At 42.4% G+C, this 24,042-nt stretch overlaps 1 protein-coding gene across 2 annotated transcripts; it reads left to right on the forward strand.

Moving 5' to 3' along the window:
* The first annotated feature begins 476 nt into the window (after positions 1-476).
* On the forward strand, positions 477-22,628 carry LOC111868471 (putative ammonium transporter 1). 2 transcript variants are annotated; one of them, XM_023859129.2, is made up of 10 exons: positions 477-546; positions 1,240-1,428; positions 3,772-3,861; positions 9,990-10,217; positions 11,651-11,865; positions 12,606-12,839; positions 14,161-14,272; positions 16,200-16,318; positions 18,033-18,159; positions 21,097-22,628. In XM_023859129.2, exons 2-10 carry the CDS (start codon positions 1,278-1,280, stop codon positions 21,369-21,371), a joined length of 1,551 nt encoding a protein of 516 aa, XP_023714897.1. In that variant the 5' UTR covers positions 477-546; positions 1,240-1,277; the 3' UTR covers positions 21,372-22,628. The 2 variants fall into 2 exon arrangements, with proteins under 2 accessions (XP_023714897.1, XP_023714898.1); XM_023859130.2 differs by lacking the exon at positions 9,990-10,217.
* Positions 22,629-24,042: the final 1,414 nt, after the last annotated feature.

A 24,042-nucleotide genomic window follows, 5' to 3' on the forward strand; every position in this document is an offset into this window, starting at 1 on the left:
GAAAATGTGTTGTGCTGTGTTATTATCAAGAATACGGGAGTTTGGTAATGAGAGACCATGCCGTCATCTGCTGGAGCGACTGAGGAAGGTCATAATAAACATCATCCATGATACCGTTTTCCATGCTAAAATCTGAATCAAGACGATCCAGACCCTCCCTCACACGATGCAGGAGTGTCATCTACTCATTTCCGATATTAGCTTCACGAAGATTTCTAAATCCCGCTGATAATATATACAAAAAACACAGCATACATACAGAGGACCAGGCACCAGTCTGCAGAATATGGCATATTAGCACGAGCTGTTGTGTGTATTTCCCACCTCGCAATTAGCTCGGAAGGCTGTGCCATTAGCAAGCCATCATAATAAATTTGACTCCACTTCGTCCGGCTCAGAGGTAAACATGCATTATAGGGTAAAAAAACTTCTATCTGAGAGGGATATATGTATATATATACACCAGCCAGAAATACCTGTATTTCAGTGTTTCGACACACTTCAGGGGAAGTCGTCTTGCCGCAACAATGCTTACGTCGGCTTAAGGTAAGTCAGTATTGTTGCAGAAGAGTTGAACACGCTACTTCACAGATTAAAGAAACTATATGCCTGAAAGTGGCATTCGCGAGTGATAAAGACAGTATTTTCAAAGTATCAGAAATACTTACACATACCTTATCAAATAAATTCGGAATTTTTACACATCTTTCATGTTCATGTCCGTAACTAACTGACTTGAGAAGTCAAAATTAACTATTCAAGAAATTTCCCACCTTTCATGGAGCCCAAAGAATCATTAGAGTGTTCGCAAGAACGAACAATCAGATATAATCCACATCCTCAAGGCATTTTATTTAATATTCGTTTTAATATTATCATCATATCTAAGCCTAGGTCTCCAATGCGACTTCGAATTAAACTCTGTATATATTTCTCGTTACGCCCATACGAGCTACAGATCATCACCCTGGTACTATTTGGTGAGGACTACAAAAGGAGGCTCATAAATTTCTCCCCATTGGGTTTTGTTTCTAGGCCTATTGGGATTATTCAGGTAGCGAAGAGCCCTAAAAGTCTGTAAGAAGGGTAGCCGACAACCCTCAAACAGGCCATGAGATTGCGAATGTATCCACAGACCTTCTGAAAACATGATATTCAGTTGTGCAAACATAAAATGAATCCTTAAGTACTTAAATTGAATCAAAATTTCGGTCCATTAATACCATTTACTTTCTTCAGATTGATTTGATCTTGACATGTGAAGCACTAATGTGAAAATGGCAACAAATAATACGCGAATGGTGTACGTGGAAAGCGTCATCGATGGTACTCCCCTGTCTGAAACTGCGGGCAACAGCACGGAAATGGAGCATCTGAAGAGCAGCATTGACGACATCTTCGTCATATCCAATGGGATCATCGTCTGCTGTGAGTAAAGGCACTAACTCACTCGCTCATGGAGCTGAGTCCTTCTTGAGAACCTGCCAATTGTGCAGCTACTCAAGAACTTCCCAGAATTTTATGGAACCCGAAGGTTCATTACCGTGTTCACAAGAGCCCTCCATTGGTCCCTTAGGTGTGTCCCTTTTCACCACAGCATGGCGCGTCCTCAGGTTGCGGATGGAGGATAGCTGCTAATAAGCAATCGTGGACAGCCGTCAAGGGGTGGTCCCCGAATATTAATCAGGAGTGCTACACACTCGACTGTGACATTTGGTGTCCACAGAAATATGAATGTCTTTTATTATCACCAATATCATCACGCTAAAAAATCAAATGTTTATCATATATGATACGTGGAGCTGGAGCAATATACAGCGTAAAGAAATTATACCCCATACAGCAATAGGCAGATCAGACCAATACGGCATCGTTTAAAAAGAAGACCTCGATGCACAAGCTGTATATTGCTCCAGCGGGTTGCTTGTATTTGAAGTTACGTAATTCTTGGTTGTTTTGATGTTGTGTGATGGCATCTCACCATGTACTCGTATTTCGCTTAGTGTGGAATGGAGTCAAGTTGGGTCCACTCGACATTGCGGCCACTGATTGGCCTATTGTACCTGTTCCGGGTGATTATGATGATGGAGAATTTTGTGGAATGAAGATTGGCAGGAGAAACCGAAGTACTCGGAGAAAACCCGCCCCAGCGCCAATCTGTCCACCACAAATCCCACTCGACCAGACCCGGGATCGAACCCGGGCCGCCGCGGTAGGGAGCCAGCGACTAACCGCTTGAGCTATGGCGCGCCCCCAACGCGTTATTACTTAAATCAAGAGTAAATCAGTCAATCTGGAAATTTAGACCGACAACGCTTGATTCATCTGACTCCTACACACATAAATCAGTTAGGTTAGTAAAAAAGCGGCCTCCGTAGTCTAGAGGTAACGTTCCCACCTCATGACGCGTAGTACGCGGGTTCAAATACCCGGCGGAGGTCGTCGAATTTTTAAGGGCGGAAAAATTCAGGGAACAAGTCCTCCGGGAGGGACTTTAAGCTGTGTGTCCCGTGTCGTAACTTTACGGCACGTAAAAGAACCTCATATCCCCAAAGGGGATCACTGAGCCAAATTCCAGGACGTTTCCCGCCTAACAATAGTCTCTAAGGCCTCTGATAGATGGGGGAAGCATTATAGACACCGCTAAGCAAGTGGCCGAACTCGCTTGCTCGGCGGGACCGATGGTACGCACCATTTATCGGTAGGGTATAGAGACTGGTAGAATATCATAGAGGAAAGCACAATAGATCAACCTGGTCGCGGTGCATGGGAAAACCCACCTTCTCTAAATAAATAACTAACTAGGTTAGTAAAATGTACACTAAAAAACGTTACAAATTTCTTTATTACTTACTGAATCTACAAAAATTGCTCGAAATGAAATGCTCAGTGCTCAACGCACAACACTGTGATACCGTTCTATAAATTGATTGGCAGGTTTGAATCTGAACATTACCGTTAATAAGAGAGAATGTCTTAGGTTAACTGACATTCAGGCCTTCTATATTTTGAACCGAGAAATACGTCTTAACTGTCAGTATCCAATCAAGTCATGCTGTGTAAGGCTAACTCCTACAGCCATGCTCTAAAATATAATGAATTTTTAATATCACAAATTTTGCCAGTTATTCTGAACTAGTGTAAAATTTATTTTTAGGCAAGAAATTGAATTAGGGAAAATTGAAAGAAAGCGTTCAGCAAGTCTATAGACGAAGCAGACGAGCAATTTAGGCTCGTACATAAAGAGTAACTTCGTGGCATGTACAGGTAACCGAAAGTTTGTACCGTAGTGATGTAGCGGAAATCAGATGGGCTGGGTGAGCGACTGCGATGGGTAGTTATGAAAATCTCACAGAATTCTGTCTCTAAACCTCATCCAAAAGGTTAATTTTGGTGACTGAGAAGGAGATGGGAAGATAACATGGAGTTGGATCTCGGAGAGCCAGGTTCAGAGAAAAGGAGGCGGATGAAACTGGCTCCTGATCGTGTCCAATGGACATTACGTACTAATATTAACACTTCATGTTTACTATCACTGTGCTAATATAAATTGCTTCTGCCTCCAATACTACTGCTTTTACCATACTACTTATATTAATGACTTTCCATTACAAAGCCTAACAGTTCAATGTCGTTCTGGGAAATAGTTGTTTGAGAATCACAAGAAATATATAATACATTCTGTAAGCAAATTCCAGAGATTCTTCCATGTTACAGTAGGTGGTACTATAGTAACCCGGGTACTTCACAGATATTCTCGTGTTTGTGCAGTTATGCAGTGCGGGTTTGCGTGCCTGGAGGCTGGGGCAGTGCGGTCCAAGAACACTACCAACATTATGATGAAGAACCTCATGGACATCTGTGAGTACTAAGCAAATTGCAGGGCTTCAGAACCTGATGTGTCGCAGTCCTTTCCTTGCAGATACAGGCCTACAGTAAACTGGTAATAAAAAAAAACTCCGTAATTTTAGTCCGCAAGCTAACTATACCGACCGAGCGACCGCCGCTTCTCGGCGAAGTTTAGTGCCAACTTTTGCGGATAGAGGGTGTCGCCTGGTTAGCGCAACGAATCCCCACGGCCGTTAATTTCGGTTTTCTAGACTGGAGCCGCTATTTCCTTGAAATAGCTCCTCAGTTATCGTCACGAGGCTGAGTGCACCCTGTTCCAGACCCACTACTTCTCAGAAAAAACCTGTTAGCTCCGGGAATCGAACCCGGACCTCTGGATCTGTAGCCAGGAATGCTGACCACTAGACCACTAGGAGTCTGAAAATAGGAAAGGAGGAGACCGTGCCTAGTCGAAGATGAAAGGATAATATTGAAACTGATCTTAAGAAAGACGGTGTGGACTCGATTTATCTGGCTAAGATATGTGAACAAGTTAATAAGCCTCCGGGGTGGATAAGATGCAAATAGGGTCTCCTTAACAGCGCAGTCAGTAGCTCGAATTATAGAGCGTCTAATGACACATGATTGATGAATGTGAAAAATGTGGAAGGATGCGGTCGTGTGCTGTTACTATGTACTATCCAGGCATTCCTCTGGAGGGATGGAGGAACAGTATGAAAAATGGCAGCAGGGAAAGACGGTGTCTAGGTCAAGATTCGAATCCTGCACCTCCCGAATATGAATTAGAGCGTTATGGTCAAAGCCAGCTAGTTAGAAAATGCAAGGAGGTTATTTACCAGTTGAACGACTATCAGCTTTTGAAAAAGGACTCTGTATCATGAAGTTAAGTATTATTTTGCCTGCTCTTATTCTGTTTTACGTGGTTATGTAACAGGAATGTTTCGTCGGACGAAGAAATATACTGTAATCATAAGGATCTTATGTTTCATGCATAAATTCGTTACTTGTTGCAGGGAAAATTTCCTACTCGTCTTTTTTATTTTTACGCAGAATCTACAATCTCTCACTTCTCTAATCGCTTATATGATTTCTCATGGCTTCAGAAACTCTCCTGGACCGCCTCTGTGGTTTAGTGGTCAGAGTTCCTGTCTACAGATCCTCAGGTCCCGGGTTCGATTCCCGGCGCTACTAGATTTTCTGAGAAGTAATGGGTCTGGAACGGGGTCCATTCAGCCTCGTGAGGATAACTGAGGAGTTATTTCAAGGAAACAGCGGTTCCGGTCTAGAAAACTGAGATTAACGGCCTTTGCAAGGAAGAACTATATGAATATATTTCATATTGTCACGTGACTGAGTGATCATAGACGGAGTTCGGATTGATAATTGGATTTGTTGAACACTTACTGATTGTAAATATAGGTAACTATAGTGCTATCGCTAATTCACACACTGTACAATTCAATACAGCATGCACTAGTCTGTTCTCAACTTTCTGTGTCTTCACCAGTTGTCAGGAAACGGCTTCCAGCCCCATTACCTGACAACTTCCGGGTTCAGCGCCTTCTGTCCTAGCTGGCTGGTGGCTATCTCACCTCCCAACTAGGTGTCGCCTGGTCACAAGCTTTAACAAGAGCTATTGCGCATGCCCTTACGGCTCACTAACCGTACTCCCTAACCGCCGCCTCAAGACTGCCTGGCATCAAAGTCAAAGTCAAAGTTACATTACGGCTGGCGGATTTACCGCCAATCAGTTCACCTTTGCGCGAAGCCCATTGAGGTCCACGACTAGAGTTTTTATTTCAACTGAACCCTTGCGGTCATAGTCTTTATGTAACATCTCTGACGACAAGATGGGTTTCTCTCTTATGAATATGCTTGGCCTTTCGTCAAGCGTAGCCTACGTATTGCACTTATAGCATGTTATTGAAAATGTTGCTTTCTGCACTATATATAAGTCCTCTATCAGTGTAGGCTTTGCAGAGCATACCACGCTTATCTTACGTATCTTATGCTACAACGGCACCTTAGTCACTTGAACGGTCGTAAGCTTGACCACCGCCAAGTTTAAGCCTCATATATTTTCTATGTCTGGGTTCGCCTAGTTCTATACCGCGAATGTTTATTCTCATGATTTTGTATGACTTTTGCTTGTTGCCTGACCAATATTGTTATATAATACTATACAGAGGGAAGGTTGAAAGCCGTGTGCAAATCGCGGAGGGGTGTGCACCTTGGAAGACTGACTGGCTCCCCCCCTCCAGCAAATTGCTTCTGGCCATCACTATCACAGCCGTTCTTGGTCTTGGGCCCCGTCGGGACCCATGAATATTTTTTTTCTTCGCAGACTCTTAAGTATTTCGAAATGGGGCGTCTTCTTCGACGACAGGAGGGGTCTGTCTGCTACAGATCACCTCCCCACTATTGGGGAGTGATCTGCCAGTGAATGGCTAACCAGCCCACTCCAGTAAATTTCCGCTGGTCCTTGCTAGCATGCTGATTCTTGTTTGCGAGTCCTACGGGAGTCATCACTGATTCGCTTTAAAGTCAAAGTTACTTTACTACTGGAGGTTTCCCGCCAATCAGTTCGTCTTGGCGCTAGGCCCCTTGAGATCCACAACTAGAGATTTTTCCAATTTAGCTCGTGTACCGACAGTCCTTGTGATATGGCCTCGGAACGGACCTAACAGAAAACACAGCTTCCAACAGTTTCTCTCTTGTTTCATGACATCACTATCAGCGCGGACTCCATAGAAAATGCCGTTCCCAGCCGTACTCCCGTTGGTCACGTTGCTCGGCGTGACGTATTCCCTTGTTATGTCACTGTTTACTGTGCCATAACCTAGTAACGGACGTCTCTTCTGGTTGAATTATTCCCGCTTTCAGCTGATATGCTATAATGTTAATGAAAAAGTCCAGGCTTTACGATCGAAATTAGAGAATTGGGGCCCTCGTCTCAACCGTAAAGACTACTTTTCTTTCACAGTAGTTCCCAATTTCGTAAGCACGGTCAAGGAAGGAATACAAGAGGAAATTACTGAAGAACTGAGAAAAAATATATTTACGAGATCTTTCTCAGCAACTGGAAAAGTATTTTCGACTCATTGTGTGGCTCAGAAATCCCTTTGTAAATATCGCACAAATTGAAGAGAACGCAGTAAGCTTTCCATCAAAATATATCGACAGTTTTGGGGGACTCGGATCGGATGGGTCGCCAAATTAATATTCAGCAAGAAACGTTTGGCTGCACATACGGTCTGAATATTTTGGAATAATAATAATTTTGCGACAGCTCGTTGCAGCGAATTTGGATTCTGAGTCTTTAAAATTAAAAGAAGAGAAGTAGGCTAGATGTGAAATCAGATTTGAAGCTACAACTATCCAAGCTGGGACTAGACGTTCCAATATTAACGTTATCTCAAAATAAGCATCATTTGTCGCATTAACTAAATAAACATTAAATATCCCTGTAAGATTTGAGGCTTTCACGGCGGTGACTATGAAGAAAGCAGTCTTCTGGGATTTGGCACCGTGTATATGTGGTGTTAACCGACGTTTCGGAGGAACGTATCGCCTCCATCTTCAGGGTAGAAGAAAAAGTATAAGAAATCTGCAAGCGACAAGACCGTGAGAACGGTAAAAGCAGACTGCTGATTTCTTATACTTTTTCTTCTACCCTGAAGATGGAGGCGATACGTTCCTCCGAAACGTCGGTTAACACCACATATACACGGTGCCAAATCCCAGAAGACTGCTTTCTTAAATATCCCTGAATAATATTTGCAAGTTTTGTTTGTATTTGTTATTATTTGTTACTCAAAGCTGATTTGCAGTCTGCCGATAATAAAAAAGTTATCTAAGATTTTTAGCTCTCAAGGCGCTAAAATCTTGTTGGGCACTCAGAAGTGTCAATGTCGAAATAAAATCCAACGTTGACATGACTGATCTCCCGAGAAGAGTTTAGCACGTTAGAAAAGTTCCTTGCTACTCGTATGTTATTACCTATTACTATGAATGATTTTGTATTTATTTATTAAAATAAAATATGACAGCAAATAAGGAGCCGGGATAGCGTAGACGATATAGCGACTGGCTACGGGCTGGACGACCAAGGGGTCGGAGTTCGAGTCGTGGTAGGGTCAAGAATTTTCTCTCCTCCAAGTCGTCCAGGCACGTCCTGGGCCCACCCACCCTCCTATCCAATGGATAGTGGGGGATCTTTCCAAGGAGGGCAGCTGGGGCATGAAGCTGACCACTTACCTCCAACTAGTGCCAAACAGAATGTAGATCTATACATCCACTCCCCCATACGCCTTCATGACGTAATGCTTAATTAGATAAGCACAGGAACAACTTTGCCTTTGCTTTATGACAGCAAATATAAGTTTGGTAATTTATTAAATTTGAAAAATAAAGAAATCTGCTTTTTTTTCTTAAATAAAATCAAAATTGTAACTTTGCATTATAATTCCAAATTTTGAAGAAAAATGCTTAATTGTGTGCGAAGAGGCTCTTCTTTCAGAAGTTTTGTTCTTCCAAAATAAATTCTTTCCACCCCCCACAGCTAAGTGGTCGGCGAAACAGGGGTCTGTAGAATAAAAAGTTAAAGAACCACTGTGATAATGTACATCGTATATATTTAATGACCTACGTGTAAAACAGTGCAGCTCTGTTCCTTATCCGCGCAGTATACCAGTATCAGTCTCGATTTTAGGGGGTAAATGCAAGGGGGCGGGGGGAATAGTTATAACTAAGAAATGTTCTATTCTTTCTTCATCAAACGACACCAGTACAGTAAGATCTAAAAGTTTGTGACGATGGCACATTAGTACAAATAATTATGTTTTTGGACATTGTCCATTATTTTGTCTTTATCTAAAAGCCGTCCTGTTTATTTTTCAAAACACAACGTTTCGGAGACTGGAGACTCCGTCTTCAGGTAAAAGCTACTCAGTTGGGCCCAATCGATAGAGTTAGTTCCTTGTTGCTAGGCAACAACACAGTATAAACGTTACCGCGTCAACGAATAAACAAAATTGTTGGACGCATCTTTTTCAATGTGTCATCTGTCGAATCAAGGAAAATAGGCAATTAGTTCTTCCCAGAACATCTTGTTATATTTAATTCACATATAAAAACAGGGACTGGCATAATATTTCAGAAGGAGTGTTAACAGTTTAAAAGAGCCACGCAGAACTCGCGAGCCACAGTTATGTCATTTCTGCTATATAGATTATACACTGATTTTTTTTTTTTTAGTTTTTCCATCGTCCGGAATTCTAGGTAATAGAGGACACGACGTTTCGGAAACTGGATCTGTTTCCATCTTCAGGTGAGAAAGGAAGACACCTACTTTAGTCCAGTGATTCAGATTAGCTCTTTCTAAGGGGCCCAACTGAGCAGGTGTCTTTCTTTCTCACCTGAAGACGGAAAAGGATCCAGTTTCCGAAACGTCGTATCCTCTTATTACCTAGAATTCCGGATGATGGAAGAAGTCCAAAAACCCAGTAATTCTGTGTGCCATCCACCATCGTCAGAACCCTTTAGAACAGCGCTGTCCAACTTTCTTATGTACTCGGGCACAATTCACTGATGCCTAAGGAGGTGCGGGCGCCACCACACTACTACTACTACTACTACTACTACTACTACTACCAATAATAATAATAATAATAATAATAATAATAATAAAATTTTTCGAAAATATTTAACAGTACTCAGACGTTCAAAAATGTCTCTTGTCTTACAGTTTGAATTAATATTAAAAACCGGCTCAATTATGTGGTTACGGAGGGCGCCAGAAAAATATATCGAGGGCCCCGCGCAGGACACGGCTGCTTTAGAATATAATAAATTATAGAGTATTAAATTTCGTAGCCTGTAATCCGCAAGCGAACCATACCGACCGAGCGACCACCGTTTGTCGGTGAAGTTAGTGCCAACTTTTGCGGATAGAGGGTGTCACATGATCAGCGCAACGGATCCCCATGGCCGTTAATCTCGGTTTTGTAGACCGGGATTATACAGTATTGCAGTTCTGAAATTCGACAGCTTGGATATAAGAGCCAGCTAAAATGTGTACGTTTGTTACACGTGACTGCCGAACTCCGATCTGAGCTATACACAGTTTTCTTCTGTTTCAGTCATCAGCTCAGTGGCCTACTGGCTGTTTGGCTTCGCGCTGGCTTATGGAGAAGGTAACTCGGTGATTGGTTATACTCACTGGGCTGGAATTGGGATTGATTATGGCAAGATGGCTAATTGGTTCTTCCAATGTATATTCGCCGCTACTGCTGCCACGATCGTGTCTGGAGCCGTGGCCGAAAGGTGCAACTATATTGCCTACATTACGTACAGTTTCGTCATATCAGGTACACTTATGAATGCATCATGTCATTTAAGTTATTCTAAGTAACAACTGGGTTGCAGATTAACCAGTGTATCGTCCTGTCAACGTACGAGGGGTTTGCGTGACGAAAAATAATGGGTTCTGGATTGAATGATTAGATTTACTGGCGCTTCTGTTACAATTACAACCAATCATAACAGCTCACAGTTAATGACTGTCTAAGATTCACTCCATTCCTTACTGGACTGCGTCTTCTCTTCCGCTGTGACTGACTTGGTTCTGATTTACGAATCGGTCACTTCTTCAGCTTCCGTTGTCCGCTCGTTAACACTCCACAGCTGAACACTCGACTTCTCACCAATGAACTGAAGCTGAATCATTGAGCTCTCTTGAACTGAACTGAATTCTCAGATGTCGGCTCCTTTCCGACTGGGCCGTTCTTCTCTAAACGGATCCTTATGTAGGAAAATGTCTGTCTGTTGTCACGGAAACATGCTTACCGAACCACTAGCTAGCAATGGACTTCCGCGTCTGTTCGTTACTGCGGGAAGGTGTTTTTGGCGAACCGATCACTAGCAATTGACTCCCGCGTCTGTTCGTTGTTGCGGGAAGGTGTTTTGGCGAACCGTTGGCTAGCAACGGACTTCCGCTCTGGCCTCATTATACCGGCTTTCAGGCATCATGTCACAATACCATTATGAATCATTGGCAATGGACGTGCAGAAGACAAAATTCTTGACCCTACCGGGATTCGAACTCCGACTCCTTGGTGGTCCAGCCCGTAGCCAGTCGCTACACCCACTGCGCTATCCCGGCTCCTAAATTCTACTTTAACCATCATAAATTAAGGCAGCAAACTTAACTTGAGATGATCTAACCGTTATCAGAACCTATGATAACCAGCCGAATATCCAGCGGCGCAACTTACAACAGATCAGCTTAAAGAGCAAGGTGGATTATGTAGATGCAAATGGGCTGCAGGAATCTTAGAAACGTACATGAGGCCAACAATGTCGTTACTAACGCTGACGATTCGGAATCAAGAAATATCGAATATTTTTTAGAATAAAATGGAGAATGCCAAAACCACAGAGAAGCAAAAGAAAAGGGGGGGGGGGATTGGGTTGACGCCTAAACCCACGGCCGCATCATCTTTATTGTTTGCTGTTTAACTTATTTACTGGCTGACGCCTCAATCGACGCCTGCGCTGAACTTCGATCCGACAGCGACGGTGACAACGAAGTAATGTACTTGCGATAGTGCATGCATCTACGACACGTGATAATAAAAAAAAAAAGTCAGGAAGGAAAGGAGCCTGAAAACTGCAGGCAATTTACATCAAGGCTGAAACACGAACAGACATTTTTTCCAAAAGGGATCTAAAGAAATTCTATAAATTTGGTTCTTATTAAGTTATTATTGCTCTAGAAAGTAGAGAGTCTGTGTAATTTCAGGCTTTGTGTATCCTCCTGTAACTCACTGGGTCTGGACAGAAGAAGGCTGGCTGTATAAACTGGGCTACGTGGACTTCTCTGGTTGCGGGCCGATCCATCTCATTGGAGGAGTCTGCTCATTCTTCGGGGCTCTCTTCCTGGGACCCCGACTCGGAAGATTCGAGAATAAATTTAATAGCTCAGAGAAGGAAGAACTAGTGGGGCACTCAGTCCCGGTAAGCACACTTGCATTATCTTGTCAATACACACCATCCTACCAAGAATAAACTGTTGAAAGATACTCGAAGATTACTCTCACGTGTATGAGTGTGACTATAGATAGGTTTTTGACTGATGATAGGATTTATTAGAGTTTTTGATATAACGTGTGACTACGTTTCACATTTAACTGTTATACACACACACTAGTGTCCACAGTCACGTTTTCACTGCCGTTACTTGGTAGCGTGTTTAAACGGCGGACGTTCCTCTTCCTGTGGGTTCCCGAACGGTTCGCGACCTCAGCTACCTGCTTCTAACAGCAACAGCTCACAACGACTGAACTGCAGCAGTCGTCAATCTCACTCATTAACTCCTCACTCACTGACTTGTTCCGCTTATAACATCTCGGCAAGGACCGAATAGAAAACACCTTTTCTCTATTGCTGTTTATGGACCTCTGCTTAGTAACGGTCGTTGTATAGTTGCTTATTTCTCGGTAGTTGCCTTGCAACGGGTCTACATGCCATAGTATTATTTTCTGGTATGTGACGTTGTGTAGCCCGTTACTTAATGAACCACACGGTATCACATTCGGAAGATGGTAATCTTCGCAGTCACGGATATGAGAAAAATCAGATCAAATAAGAGACCACTGATATTGCAAATGTCAAGTTTTCGTGAATGACAACTTATGTTCAGACTACCGAAGTTACCTGAAGAGGATAATTTTACCTGTAAAGACGTCTTTCTACAGCTCACAGGTATTGGCGGAATGATCCTTATAGCAGGATTTCTGGCTTTCAATGGCGGGTCCATTGGTTCGATGTCAAAACCTGGGGACCAGTTTGTCATCGCTCGAGTCATTATCAACACGATTCTGGGAGGCAGTGGTGGGAGCATCGTAATGCTGGGGATGTGCAAACTTGGATTTGGCGGGAAATCGGCCTGGTCCTTCAGTCTCACACTGAATGCAGCTCTAGCTGGCATGGTGCGTATTCGGCAAACTTGCACAGATAAATGTTACAAGATACATGAAGCTGTGTCCTGTACTTCTGACCCTCACAGACTAACAGGAACATCAGATAGTGATTTTATTTGTGAAAGAGTCTGAAATATTGAGATGAGGTTAGGTCTAACACTGCCGATTGTCCAGTAGGTCTAGCCTTAATTATTAGGCCTTACTTTACAAAGTATAAGATGAAGCTTTATATGGAGAAGTGCCTATGGACAAGGGAATGAACCTTCTGGGTACGTGAGAAGTAAACGTATGCTTGTCTGCCACCCAGTTTCAGTGCTTAAACTGTTGAATAGGTTTTCATAAAGTCCCATATGGATTCTTCCAGTAAAACTTGCCAAGCCATCTGGATTCTCTGTCTTATTGGTGCGCAAAAAAGCCCGGTTTACGTGAGGCTATAGACTGACTTTTCCAGATATCCCATACACGGTTTCGCAGACATTATTGAAATGCGACATGAGCGCTTTCTGAAGGTAAAGTTATCCCTATGCTTAACAAATTAAGCACTACGCCATGATTACGTAGTCGTATGCGGGATGGATGCCGGTCACGGTAGCCGAGCGGTCTAAGGCATGCACTGTCTTCGCTCGCTCGGAAACCGCGATCGTGGGTTCGAATCCCACTCAGGGCATGGATGTTTGTGTGCGTTTTTCTGTGTTTGTCTACAGATAGAGGCCTAGCGACGAGCTGATCACTCGCCCAAGGAGTCCTACCGTATGTGTAAGATCTAGTAAACCGAAGTAAAACGGAGAGTTTCATGGAGGTAGGCCTAGGCCCAAATTGGAGCTGTAGCGCCACAGGAAAAAAAAATGAGGGATGGATGTATAGATCAACGTATTCTTGACCTCGACACTAGTTGGAGATGAGTGGTGAGCTTCACGCTCCGGCCGCTTTACCCTCGGAGAAAGATTCCCTGGTGCCCATTGGATAGCAGGCTGGGTGAACCCCAGCTCCGGTCTGGACGCTGTGGACAAGAGAAAATTCCTACCCCTACCGGGACTCGAACCGTGACCCTTCTGCCGTCCACTCCGTAGCCAGTTGCTATACAGACTGAACTATCCCGGCTCCCGGTCAAGGGTGTAAGGGTGATAAATGGATTAAATTGGTTGGGAATGGAATCCAGTAACGGGCTTTTGTGAACACGGTGGTAAACCTGCTGGTAATTCTTTGACAAATCAAGCAATTGCGCCTTCTGAAGCAGGACTCTACTCCATGGAGTTCGTTGAGTGATGAAACAGAATATAATTCTTGCTATCTCACCATGACGTCACTAACCACAGTCTCCATCTGCCAGGTGTCCGTGTGTGCTGGAGCTGACGTCATGGCCATGTGGGCAAGTTTCGTGTCCGGAGCCCTGATGGCGCCGCTTTACCTGGGGATTCACTACGCCGTGCTGTGGATTAAACGTGAGTACCACTTTCAGGCCATCTATAGACATGCTTCCCACAACTATAGGATGTAATTACTCGTATCAACGGACCACTTAAGCAATACGCACTAAAATATTAGTGCGGAAATCGGCGAATTCTGAAGGGAAAAAGAATCAGAATGTTTCATATCTGACTCCAGCTAAACACTGAGACATAAATTAAAATATATGAAGACTGTTCTGAACGAATGAATAGAGACTGCTCATAGTCGCTGAGGCAAACTTCCCAACGACTTCCTTCCGCTAGAATTTCATAGGCCCTATTGGAATCACTGCATCAACATGTCCTTGACGCCTCTAACATTCATCTACGGCCCTTCAGTGATTTATTGAGAGGGGCCGAACACGGCCGAACATGCGAGCGGGTTTCATTTGATCGACCCTCACAATCCACCAAGCCGAATGCTTATCCATACTTCTCGAAACCATAATAAAATTTCATGATATGAATGTTTATGCCTACACATGTATTTACTTTGCATTTTGCCCACACAGGCGTAAAGACGGAGTACACCGTAACATTTATTTAAACTAGAATGCTCTAAAATCACGTCCCATGCAATTACGCTTACAAATTGTCAGTGTCGTAACAGAGATTCCATTACTGTATTGCATGGTTGTCAGGGGCGGCTCGTGTATATGCACTGCGGAACTGCAGCGCCCCCCATTTCCACATGATATTATCGATAACATTTATATAATGAGTCCTTTTTTCTTTAATTCTTTCTTTATACTTGTACAATACAATATATAATCCTTAAGCTTAATGTCAGTAGCCAAATCTTTGTATGGAACTGTGCGCTTCTGGACCAGCACCCCCACTAATTTTAGCTACGAGCCGCCACTGGTGGTTATTATTCTAATATTTTAACATTTTAGAAATAAAACCTGCGGCTAAGCTCACAGTATATAAATAAATTAAGCGTAATGTCAGTATGTACCCAGACCTAAAACAAACTCCGTGGTTTTAGTCCGCAAGCGAACTATACAGACGAAGCGACCGCCGCTTGTCGGCGAAGTTAGTGCCAACTTTAGCGGATAGAGGGTGTCGCGTGGTCAGCGCAATGAATCCCAACAGCAGACCTCGAGTTATGATATTTGTCGAGTTTATTTTACACGCTTAAGATCTGCCATTGGTAACAACAGTTGACTGTCTCTGCCTTCTGTGATTGACTGATTTGCCTCCGAGTCAGCTCTCACATTAGCATCGACATACCTCTGAGCCAGTACAGGCCGACCTCGCTGGCTGAGTCGGGACAGATGGTAAGCACCAGTACCGGTAGGGTATAGAGACTGGTAGATCATAGGGGGACGCACAATAGATCAAACTGGTCGAGGTGCATGGGGAAACCCACCCCCTCTAATAACAATAACAACAACAACAACAACTCCGCAGTGCCCCGGGATCCAGTAATATTGAATTATTCTCCCCGCGATTCCAGCCTCAACATATGAGCAACGTGCGATGCGGTCTTCATTGTAGATGTGTTACTAATTCCTTTTAGCACGCTTTCAGAGTCTGAGAAAAATCGCGAAATTTTGCTCCGAGTCTATTTTTTGGATGATATCTAGTGTTTCGCCAATTGCTAGTGCTTTCGCTGTGAATGTGGATGCTATCCTAGCTATCCTGTATTTCCAGTTAATACCATCACTTATACTATCGACGCAAATCTTACGAATGGTTTGTTTTCCATTTTTGAGCCGTCCGTGGCGAAACATTTACTGGTTCTCATTTTTTATTTATTTTAGATTCCTTATTGAGATCTGCTGCTTCCTTAATGTGTTTTTCCCACATCCAACATGCCCTGATATCGTACAAGTGGCTTTCGTTTGTGTAGTTGAAGGCATGCTATAATGATGAATCTGACATAACTGCTGGTGACATCTAACATTCCACTTCACAGTTGATGATCCGCTAGATGCCGTAGCTGTTCACTTCGGTGGCGGATTCTGGGGTCTTCTGTCTGCGTCGCTGTTTGGCAATGGAGGAATAGTGTTTGGCGCCAGCTACGAGTCCGGCTTGGTAATGGAGTCCAGCAGAAGCTACTCAATAAAGTATCATTTCCAGCGCACGTCACAGATTCACACATTAATACCGCATCGATACAAGAAACCGTAACAGAATGTAAACTTTCTGCTTACCATGGTTGTAAGACATGACATGGCGTGTTGTAAAATAAGGGAGAATATTTTCTGCATTTGAGTCGTAACACCCAACTAATTTCATAATTCAGACAAAACATTACTATACGATTAATGCATCATTGCCAAAGATACAGTATCAGGCAAATGAGACAAAAATGTAAGCAGTTTAGAGGTTTCACAATTCAAATTTGAGAGTTAGGAAGACAAGTAAAACATAAAAGGCAATCAAATTACACTTTTCGACAACGGTCACAAACTGAATGACATGACGTGTACGTAAGACTTGCTCTGAAATGTAGCGAGCTCAGATAACCAATACAATAGTGAGTGTCAAAGTTCGAAGGCAGACTGGTATTGACAACAACAATGTTCTGTTGCCAGATGTGTATAGTAGCAATTGAGTAAATTTATCCGTTTTCCAGGATACGGCTACCGCGGTGCTTCTTGACTTTAACACATGATCAATCGATGAGGCATCATCCTTAACACCCGCCCGCACTCAACTTTCCTCTTGCTTATACAGTTATGTACCTACGGATCTATCATGCCTCCATAATTTTCACTGCTTGATGGCACCCTCTGACCATGCCAAACTGGTAGATTGTATTTAGTGCATTTTATCAACGATACAGCTATGCTAAACGTACCACAACAGTGCCATCACTCACATGTCAACTCAAACCAACTAGACATAAATGAGAGTGCTTATAATAATTTATGTCCGCCAACATTTCAGTGCTGCCAACATCAATTTTGAGGTAAACTGAGTTGCCTAAACGTTCCCTCTCACTTTTTTCATATGGCTGGTGATACAGACAATAATGTCATATTCTGACTGACACAAACATCAGTAGGCCTAGGTGGTCGCATTCTTGACGAAGTTTTCCAGTGACTCACATGTATGATGATAAAGTAAAGGATGTCATGCATGGCCTGCCATTACTCAACGATTTATCATTTTCACTAAGAAGACTGGAACGGATGTTTTCTATAATGTGGTATGTCGAATCACCAACGGCTTTCTTGGAAGTTTTTATGCTTACTTAAATTTATGAAAATGCAACCTAGTGAAAGTCTCCTTAATGGAATTTCAACAAAATCTGTGACACGGTCTAAGGGATAAATGAAATTAACTTATGACCTCATGCGAATTGGGCTTTATTACAGATGGGTATGGCCGAAAATTGGCCGGTCACGGTAGCCGAGCGGTCTAAGGCATGCATTGTCATCGCTCGCTCGGAAGCCGGGATCGTGGGTTCGAATCCCACTCAGGGCATGGATGTTTGTGTGCCTTTTTCTGTGTTTGTCTACAGGTAGAGGCCTTGCAACGAGCTGATCACTCGCCCAAGGGGTCCTACCGTATATGTAAGATCTAGAAAAACCGAAGTGAACGGAGTGAACGCCTAGGCCCACTGGGGCTGTAGTGCCAAGGGGAAAAAAAAATGGCCGAAAATCGACATCACCCAGTAACTTCTAATGAAAGTCTCCCGTGTCTAATTTTAAGAAAAACCGTTCAATGGTTCATGCGCTGATACTAGGTGACAGGCAGACGAAGAGACATGACCTTCACATAGGGCTTTCTTTATTTTCAGCTGCTGTGGCACAGAATTGTGGGAGCATCTGTAATAATATTGTGGGGGTCTGTGTGGTCCTGCTTGATGTTCGGACTTCTGAAACGTAGCGGGAAACTCCGCGTTACCGAGGAAGAGGAATTGAAAGGTGAGTGATTAATTCTATTATGGACTTATTAAGGCGGTGTTTTCTTACGATATTCATACTATATAAAGCAGGAATATTCAGCCGACAGCATGTGGTCCATGAACCGCGGGTGTCCTATTCCCCAGCAACGTATTTACGCTTTCATCTTCTTCAAACATGATGGCGAAATTGGTCGGAAAATCTTTACGATAAGTGCTTCTACATATTTCGTTGTATGTGTTTTATTACTTATTTTATTATATTATTTAAGAACTTAACAAATTACTGAGTTATTGCCCTCCATATTAGAGGCTGTCTTCTCCGTCCGCAGTTTAAGGACGCTAAATGCAATGGTGAGAAGGGATCATCATAACACCGAATAAGACCTATTTGAATTTTTGGAAATTAGACCGCGCGGCCACTGTGATCGGCTTCCAAGTTCTATTACCTAAAATAATTGTAAAACTCTACATTAAGCGGCGGTTATCACTTCCACCTCACAAATTTGTGGCTTTTGTTCAATGGCTCTTCCGGCCCATTCAGGGCCCAAGCCTCTTTTTCAGTTCCGTAATCATTTTTCACAGACGGCAGGACTCATTAGCCCGTCGAAACGCCACTACCTAAACACAGGACAACACAAACACAGAATAAACGCATACACACATAAAACATCCATGCCTTAAGTGGGATTCGAACCCACAATCCCGGCTTCCGAGCGAGCGAAGACAGTTCATGCCTTAGGGGGCCCATGCACGTACGAATCTGGCTCGGCAGTCCGACTCGACTCAGGTTCCATTGAACCAAACTCGTCCGTGTGTGGGTCGCAAAATTGGAGTCAGCTCATGCGTTTGTGGTGAAATTAACCCTAGCCCGTCTCCCGAATCATGCGCGGCTACTCTGACCGGCATGCTGGTATTCTTGACTGTAGGAAATTACAAAGCGCAAGTTTCCAGATTCCATCAAAATACTTCCAGCGGTTTTCGAGTTGATATATTCGGATAACCAGCCCTATATGGTTCATTTTGTGGCCATCGTGCCAAGAATGCATAGTAATTTATGTCGTGAAGTCTCCTACATTATCAGGCGGATACCTGCCACTCGGCGCTACAGCCCTGGGTGAGCCTTGGCCTCCTCTACAACCAGTCTCCACTGCTCTCTATTCTTCATCTTCTCTATCCATCCTTTCACCTTCATCTTCGGTCGTTTTCAACATTGTCTAGCCATCTAATCCTGGATCTTCCTCTTCTTCTTTTGGAATATAGCCTTCCTTTTAACATTCTCTTTGGCATTGCATTATCTTCCATTCTTTATACATGTCCCAACCATCTTATTCTCTGTGACTTGATAAATCTTACTATATCTTCTCCTTTCAGTAATGTGTTTATCTCTTCATTGTATCTTATCCTCCATATACTATTTTCCATCACTGGTCCGTATATTTTGCGTGTTATTTTCCTCTCAAACATTCTCAGTGCATTCTCTTCTGTCACTGTTAAGGTCCATGTTTGTGCCCCGTGTGTAGCAACAGGTCTTGTTAATGTTTTGTGTGCTTGTAGCTTTGCTGTACTAAGATTTGCGAAGTAAGCCCTGTTTCCAGCTTGTATCCTTAACACAATTATCATTTCTATTGCCATTATTGATCATATTGTCGGGTGGATATACACGTACATGGAAATAATAATAATCGCACTTGACTTACCTACTAATGCCTCCGAATAGAATAAGTATCTTATCACTAAGATAAATTAAAACTCCATAGATATAAAGTAGTAATTTTTACAGCTATGCTATAAAACATTCACAGTACTAGCTAAATCACATGTCCTTCTCCAGGTTTATCATAGAACAAACTTTACTGAAAAAAAAANACATAACTGTCAGCTCAGATTTACATTCGAAAACTTCTTTAATAAAAAAGTATGAACAGTAGCAGGGTCCTTAGGTATCTGAACTGACACATGGGAACCCGCGCACTGCGAGAAACAGCACTGCATTCACTTTCTAAATATGTAAGGATGTGACATCACTCATCTTTTTTATTATTTACCGCCATCGCGCTGCATGGTAATAACGCTTGTAACTACCAAGAAGATCGCTCTATGCATTAAACGGCATATAGCTTCCTATCGGTGGACGTACACTGCAAAATTCTGCGCTGAGACCACAGAAGCTAGGAAAATGAGGTGGAATGTTGGTGGGTGGGTGGGGTAAGCGGAAGAAGCAAGTTTTATTGCTGCTGGGATAACCAAGTGAACAGCGTCTAATATGTACCCTGTTATTGTAGTGAAGTTTAGTTCTTGGGCTGGGATCAGTATTACATACCACAACTGCATTATTCACTGGTGAGGCAATGGTTTTGCTGGGCAGACAGTCCCAAAGGTGAATGCAGAAGGATTTTATATTATATAGATGATTAAGCTCTTCAGAAACTGTGAGGCATCGGCTGAGCGACACTGCCAACCAACCGGGTCCTTGAGACGCTACCAGCTACCCAATAATTTCCCAACAATTTATGGAATCCAAAGGTTAATTACTCTGTTCACAAGAGCCCGCTACTGGTCCCTATCCTAAGCCAGATTAATCCAGACCACCTCATCCTATTTCCTTAAGATCCATTTTAATGTTCTTTCCCACCAACGTGTAGGTTTTCCTAGTGCTCTTTCCTTCTGGTTTTCCCACCAAAACACTGTATGCATACCTCTTCTCCCAATGCAAGCTACATGCTTTGCCCATCTCATCCTCCCTGACTTGATCAATCTAATTATACTTGGAGAAGAGTGCAAGTTATGAAGCTCCTCATTGTGTAGTTTTCTCCTAGCCCCTCCTCTTTCCAAATGTTCTCCTCAGCACCCTGCTCTCATATAACGTGTATGTTCCTCCCTTACGTCAGAGACGAAGTTTCACGCCCATACAAAACCTCGGGTGCCACTTTGTTAATTAGACTGATCTGCCCTGCAGGTTTGGATATTGCAATGCACAATGAACCAGGTTACCCTCTGAAAGGCTGGTTCATCCCACCTCAGTTCTCCCTCTATTCTGAGGCCGAGGCTTTAGTGAAGCCTGACATGGAACCTTTAGCTAGACCTGCGGTGGAACCTTACGTGGAAGTCATGCCGAAGCCTGAAGCAGAGAAGGTGATGAACTCCGACTCTGATACCTCCAGAAGAACCTACAACAAATCTTCGATAAGGCCCAAGTCTGAGAGCGAGGCCGACAGATACTTCCGACGTTGATCGGCTCGACGTATCGCTGGTAGAGGTGTCAGAATTATCCACTGTCATCACCACGTGTACATATCAAAACTTTTATTTATGACTTCACTATCTTATTTACAGTTCCCATGGATGGCTATAAATTTCTAATCATGATAGCGTGCAGGTATTTCAGAACACTGACATGAGACGGGACAGCTCTAAAGTGACTTGGTACGATTTGCAGAAAGGGTTTCGGTTCCTAGTTTGGTTGTGGCGAGCATCCAGTTTCTCATTTCCACTGGGTAAGGCTGTAAAGTAGGCCATTCATCTGCATTCCGTGCAGAGGCTGAGCTCATTAGGCTCTGTCAGTATCTCAGACTATTCAGCATCGATTTATAGGAAGATTAAGAAAGATGTATTGGAAAGGAAGTGAAAAGAATCTGGTGTGGCCTCTTTCAAGATACTATCCCAGGATTCGCTTGGAGTTATTGGGAAAATTCACGAAAAACCTCAGTCAGGATAGTTGGTATCACGGCTGAGATTCTAACCTGGTACCTCTTGAATACAAAACCGATGCGTTAATGCCTGAATAAGCCTGCTCGGAAAGAATGCTTGGAGCTTTACTGCCACTCCCTCTTATTCCTTCACAATTTGGTGCTTAAACACAGGGACAACTTCACCTTGCCATTCAGCCCAAACTGATTTGGGGGAAGTCAATTCGAAACTCAAGATTGTGGTTATGGAAACAGGGCGGCGACTGAAGTGTTCACTACACTTGTCGTAAAGTCCTCGTGCCCATTGGCTGTGTTACATATCTTACTGCGTTTGCTTCTGTGCGGCATATGCGCTGTAGCCCACATTTTGACAATCCTGTTTCTCTGATATATACATTATTATTTTCTCCTTGATACCTGCATTCCGCCGGTGATCTAGTCTTGTAAAGGTTGTAGGAACCCAATTTGTGTTACTTCCAGAACTTTGGCACCGTTTCCTAAATACATAATCTCACTTCATATTTGGAATTTTTTTTACTGTAATATATACACGTACTTTTATATTTGTTGCTGATAACATTTCTTTGCCAGAATTTCTCTGAATGATGCCATTTATTTTACTGTAAAATTGTCATCTGATTTCCATATCCCTTCTGAGGTCTCAGATAAGCTATTCTGAATACTCAAATTATAATATTTTTGCGATAATTTTACTATTTTATGTATTGGACTTGGTTCATCCTGGTCTGTCACACTATTAATAGTATAAAAATTATTAACGCCGTCCAGTGTGATTGATAAATGTTTTGTTATTTAATCTTTCATCCTTTACATGTTTCGGTCGGAGCGACCATCTTCAGAAGGATATTGTCAGTACATAAGGAAACTACTATTACAATGCCATTTGTCATTATCAGTACTTGCAGAAATTACTATTACAATGTCATAGATATAAAATATTATTCTGTAATAATTACTACGATGTGCATTACTTTGTTAAAATATTTCTAATTTATTATAATTAGTCTATTTATAAAGTATTGTTAAAAAAGGTTAAGTTAAAATCTAGAAGCAACTTGGTTCGTGTCCTTCTTACTTCTTCGCTTTAAAGAATTTAGAGTAATTTTAACAAACTCACAACGCTATGCCCTTCATGGCTTGTTACAGGGATAGCTTTACCCTTCTACCTTTAATATAATTTTAACTCTCTGGTTGTCGTTGTAGCACATTATAGTATATTTAGTTTTTGCGATACTCTACAAATAATCATATTTATTTACAAATATGATAATTCATGTGTCATAAATTATAATTAATCCATTTGATGAACTGGTAGGCCCAATGATGTGTAGTTAGTAGCATATAATTTTTCATGTTACATGCCAACTGCATACCATTTGTATCCCTGTTTCCCAGTCTTCAAAGTTTTTATTGATGTAGCCTATATAATGAAGTGATGAAGCATAACTATTCCGTAAGCCTTGGATACAGCAATGGGTTGTGAAATTCCTTTATTTCCATATTTTACGTATATTTATACCACTGTAAATAAAATAAATTCATATTAAAGACAACTAATATTCTGCATGTAGGATTTGAGGTTTTCACAGCGGTGAGTATGAAGAACCCTATATTATGGAATATATTGCAGTGTAGTCCGTTCAAAGCAGCCGACGTTTCGAAGAAACATGTCACTCCCATATTCAGGGTCGAAGAAATCAACTTGAAGCAGGTAACAAGCACTGCTGCTTCATGCTGGTTCCTCGCTTGGCTTATTCTTCGACTCTGAAGATGGAGGCGACATGTTCCTCCGAAGCATCGTTTTTCTGGACTGCACGGCATTATATCCCAGAAGATGGGACTCTTCAACTTTCTGTATGTTTATACAATCAAAACCGTACCCCTTCGTCACGTCTCAGACCCTGATAATTAAAATTCAGTATTTGCTCCAAAACCACTGAGCCAATTTGAATATGTAATGGTGAAATTTACAGGCGTCTATCAAGGTGTCCGTTTTGATTGCAACAGAGATTTTTAACGTCAGATACTCTCACGAAATATCGGATTGTTATTGGCATTTATTTCCGTTAGCCTACGGACAAGGGACTGTGTCAGATTCTAGAACAATATTTTGGAAATCAATGGAAAATTAAAGTACGATCGTACATGAGTAAAAAAATTACTTTTAACGTTTCGGAACAGTCGTTTATGGAGAC

This window comes from Cryptotermes secundus, unplaced genomic scaffold, assembly GCF_002891405.2.
Source record: "Cryptotermes secundus unplaced genomic scaffold, Csec_1.0 scaffold169, whole genome shotgun sequence".
Taxonomy (NCBI): domain Eukaryota; kingdom Metazoa; phylum Arthropoda; class Insecta; order Blattodea; family Kalotermitidae; genus Cryptotermes; species Cryptotermes secundus.

Bases quoted from the DNA above. Each gene is read 5' to 3' on its own strand.
- LOC111868471 (XM_023859129.2), top strand. From the start codon at position 1,278: ATGGCAACAAATAATACGCGAATGGTGTACGTGGAAAGCGTCATCGAT. The intron at 3,862-9,989 runs GTGAGTACTAAG...CTTCTGTTTCAG, and splicing joins GAAGAACCTCATGGACATCT to TCATCAGCTCAGTGGCCTAC. The intron at 11,866-12,605 runs GTAAGCACACTT...GTCTTTCTACAG, and splicing joins TAGTGGGGCACTCAGTCCCG to CTCACAGGTATTGGCGGAAT.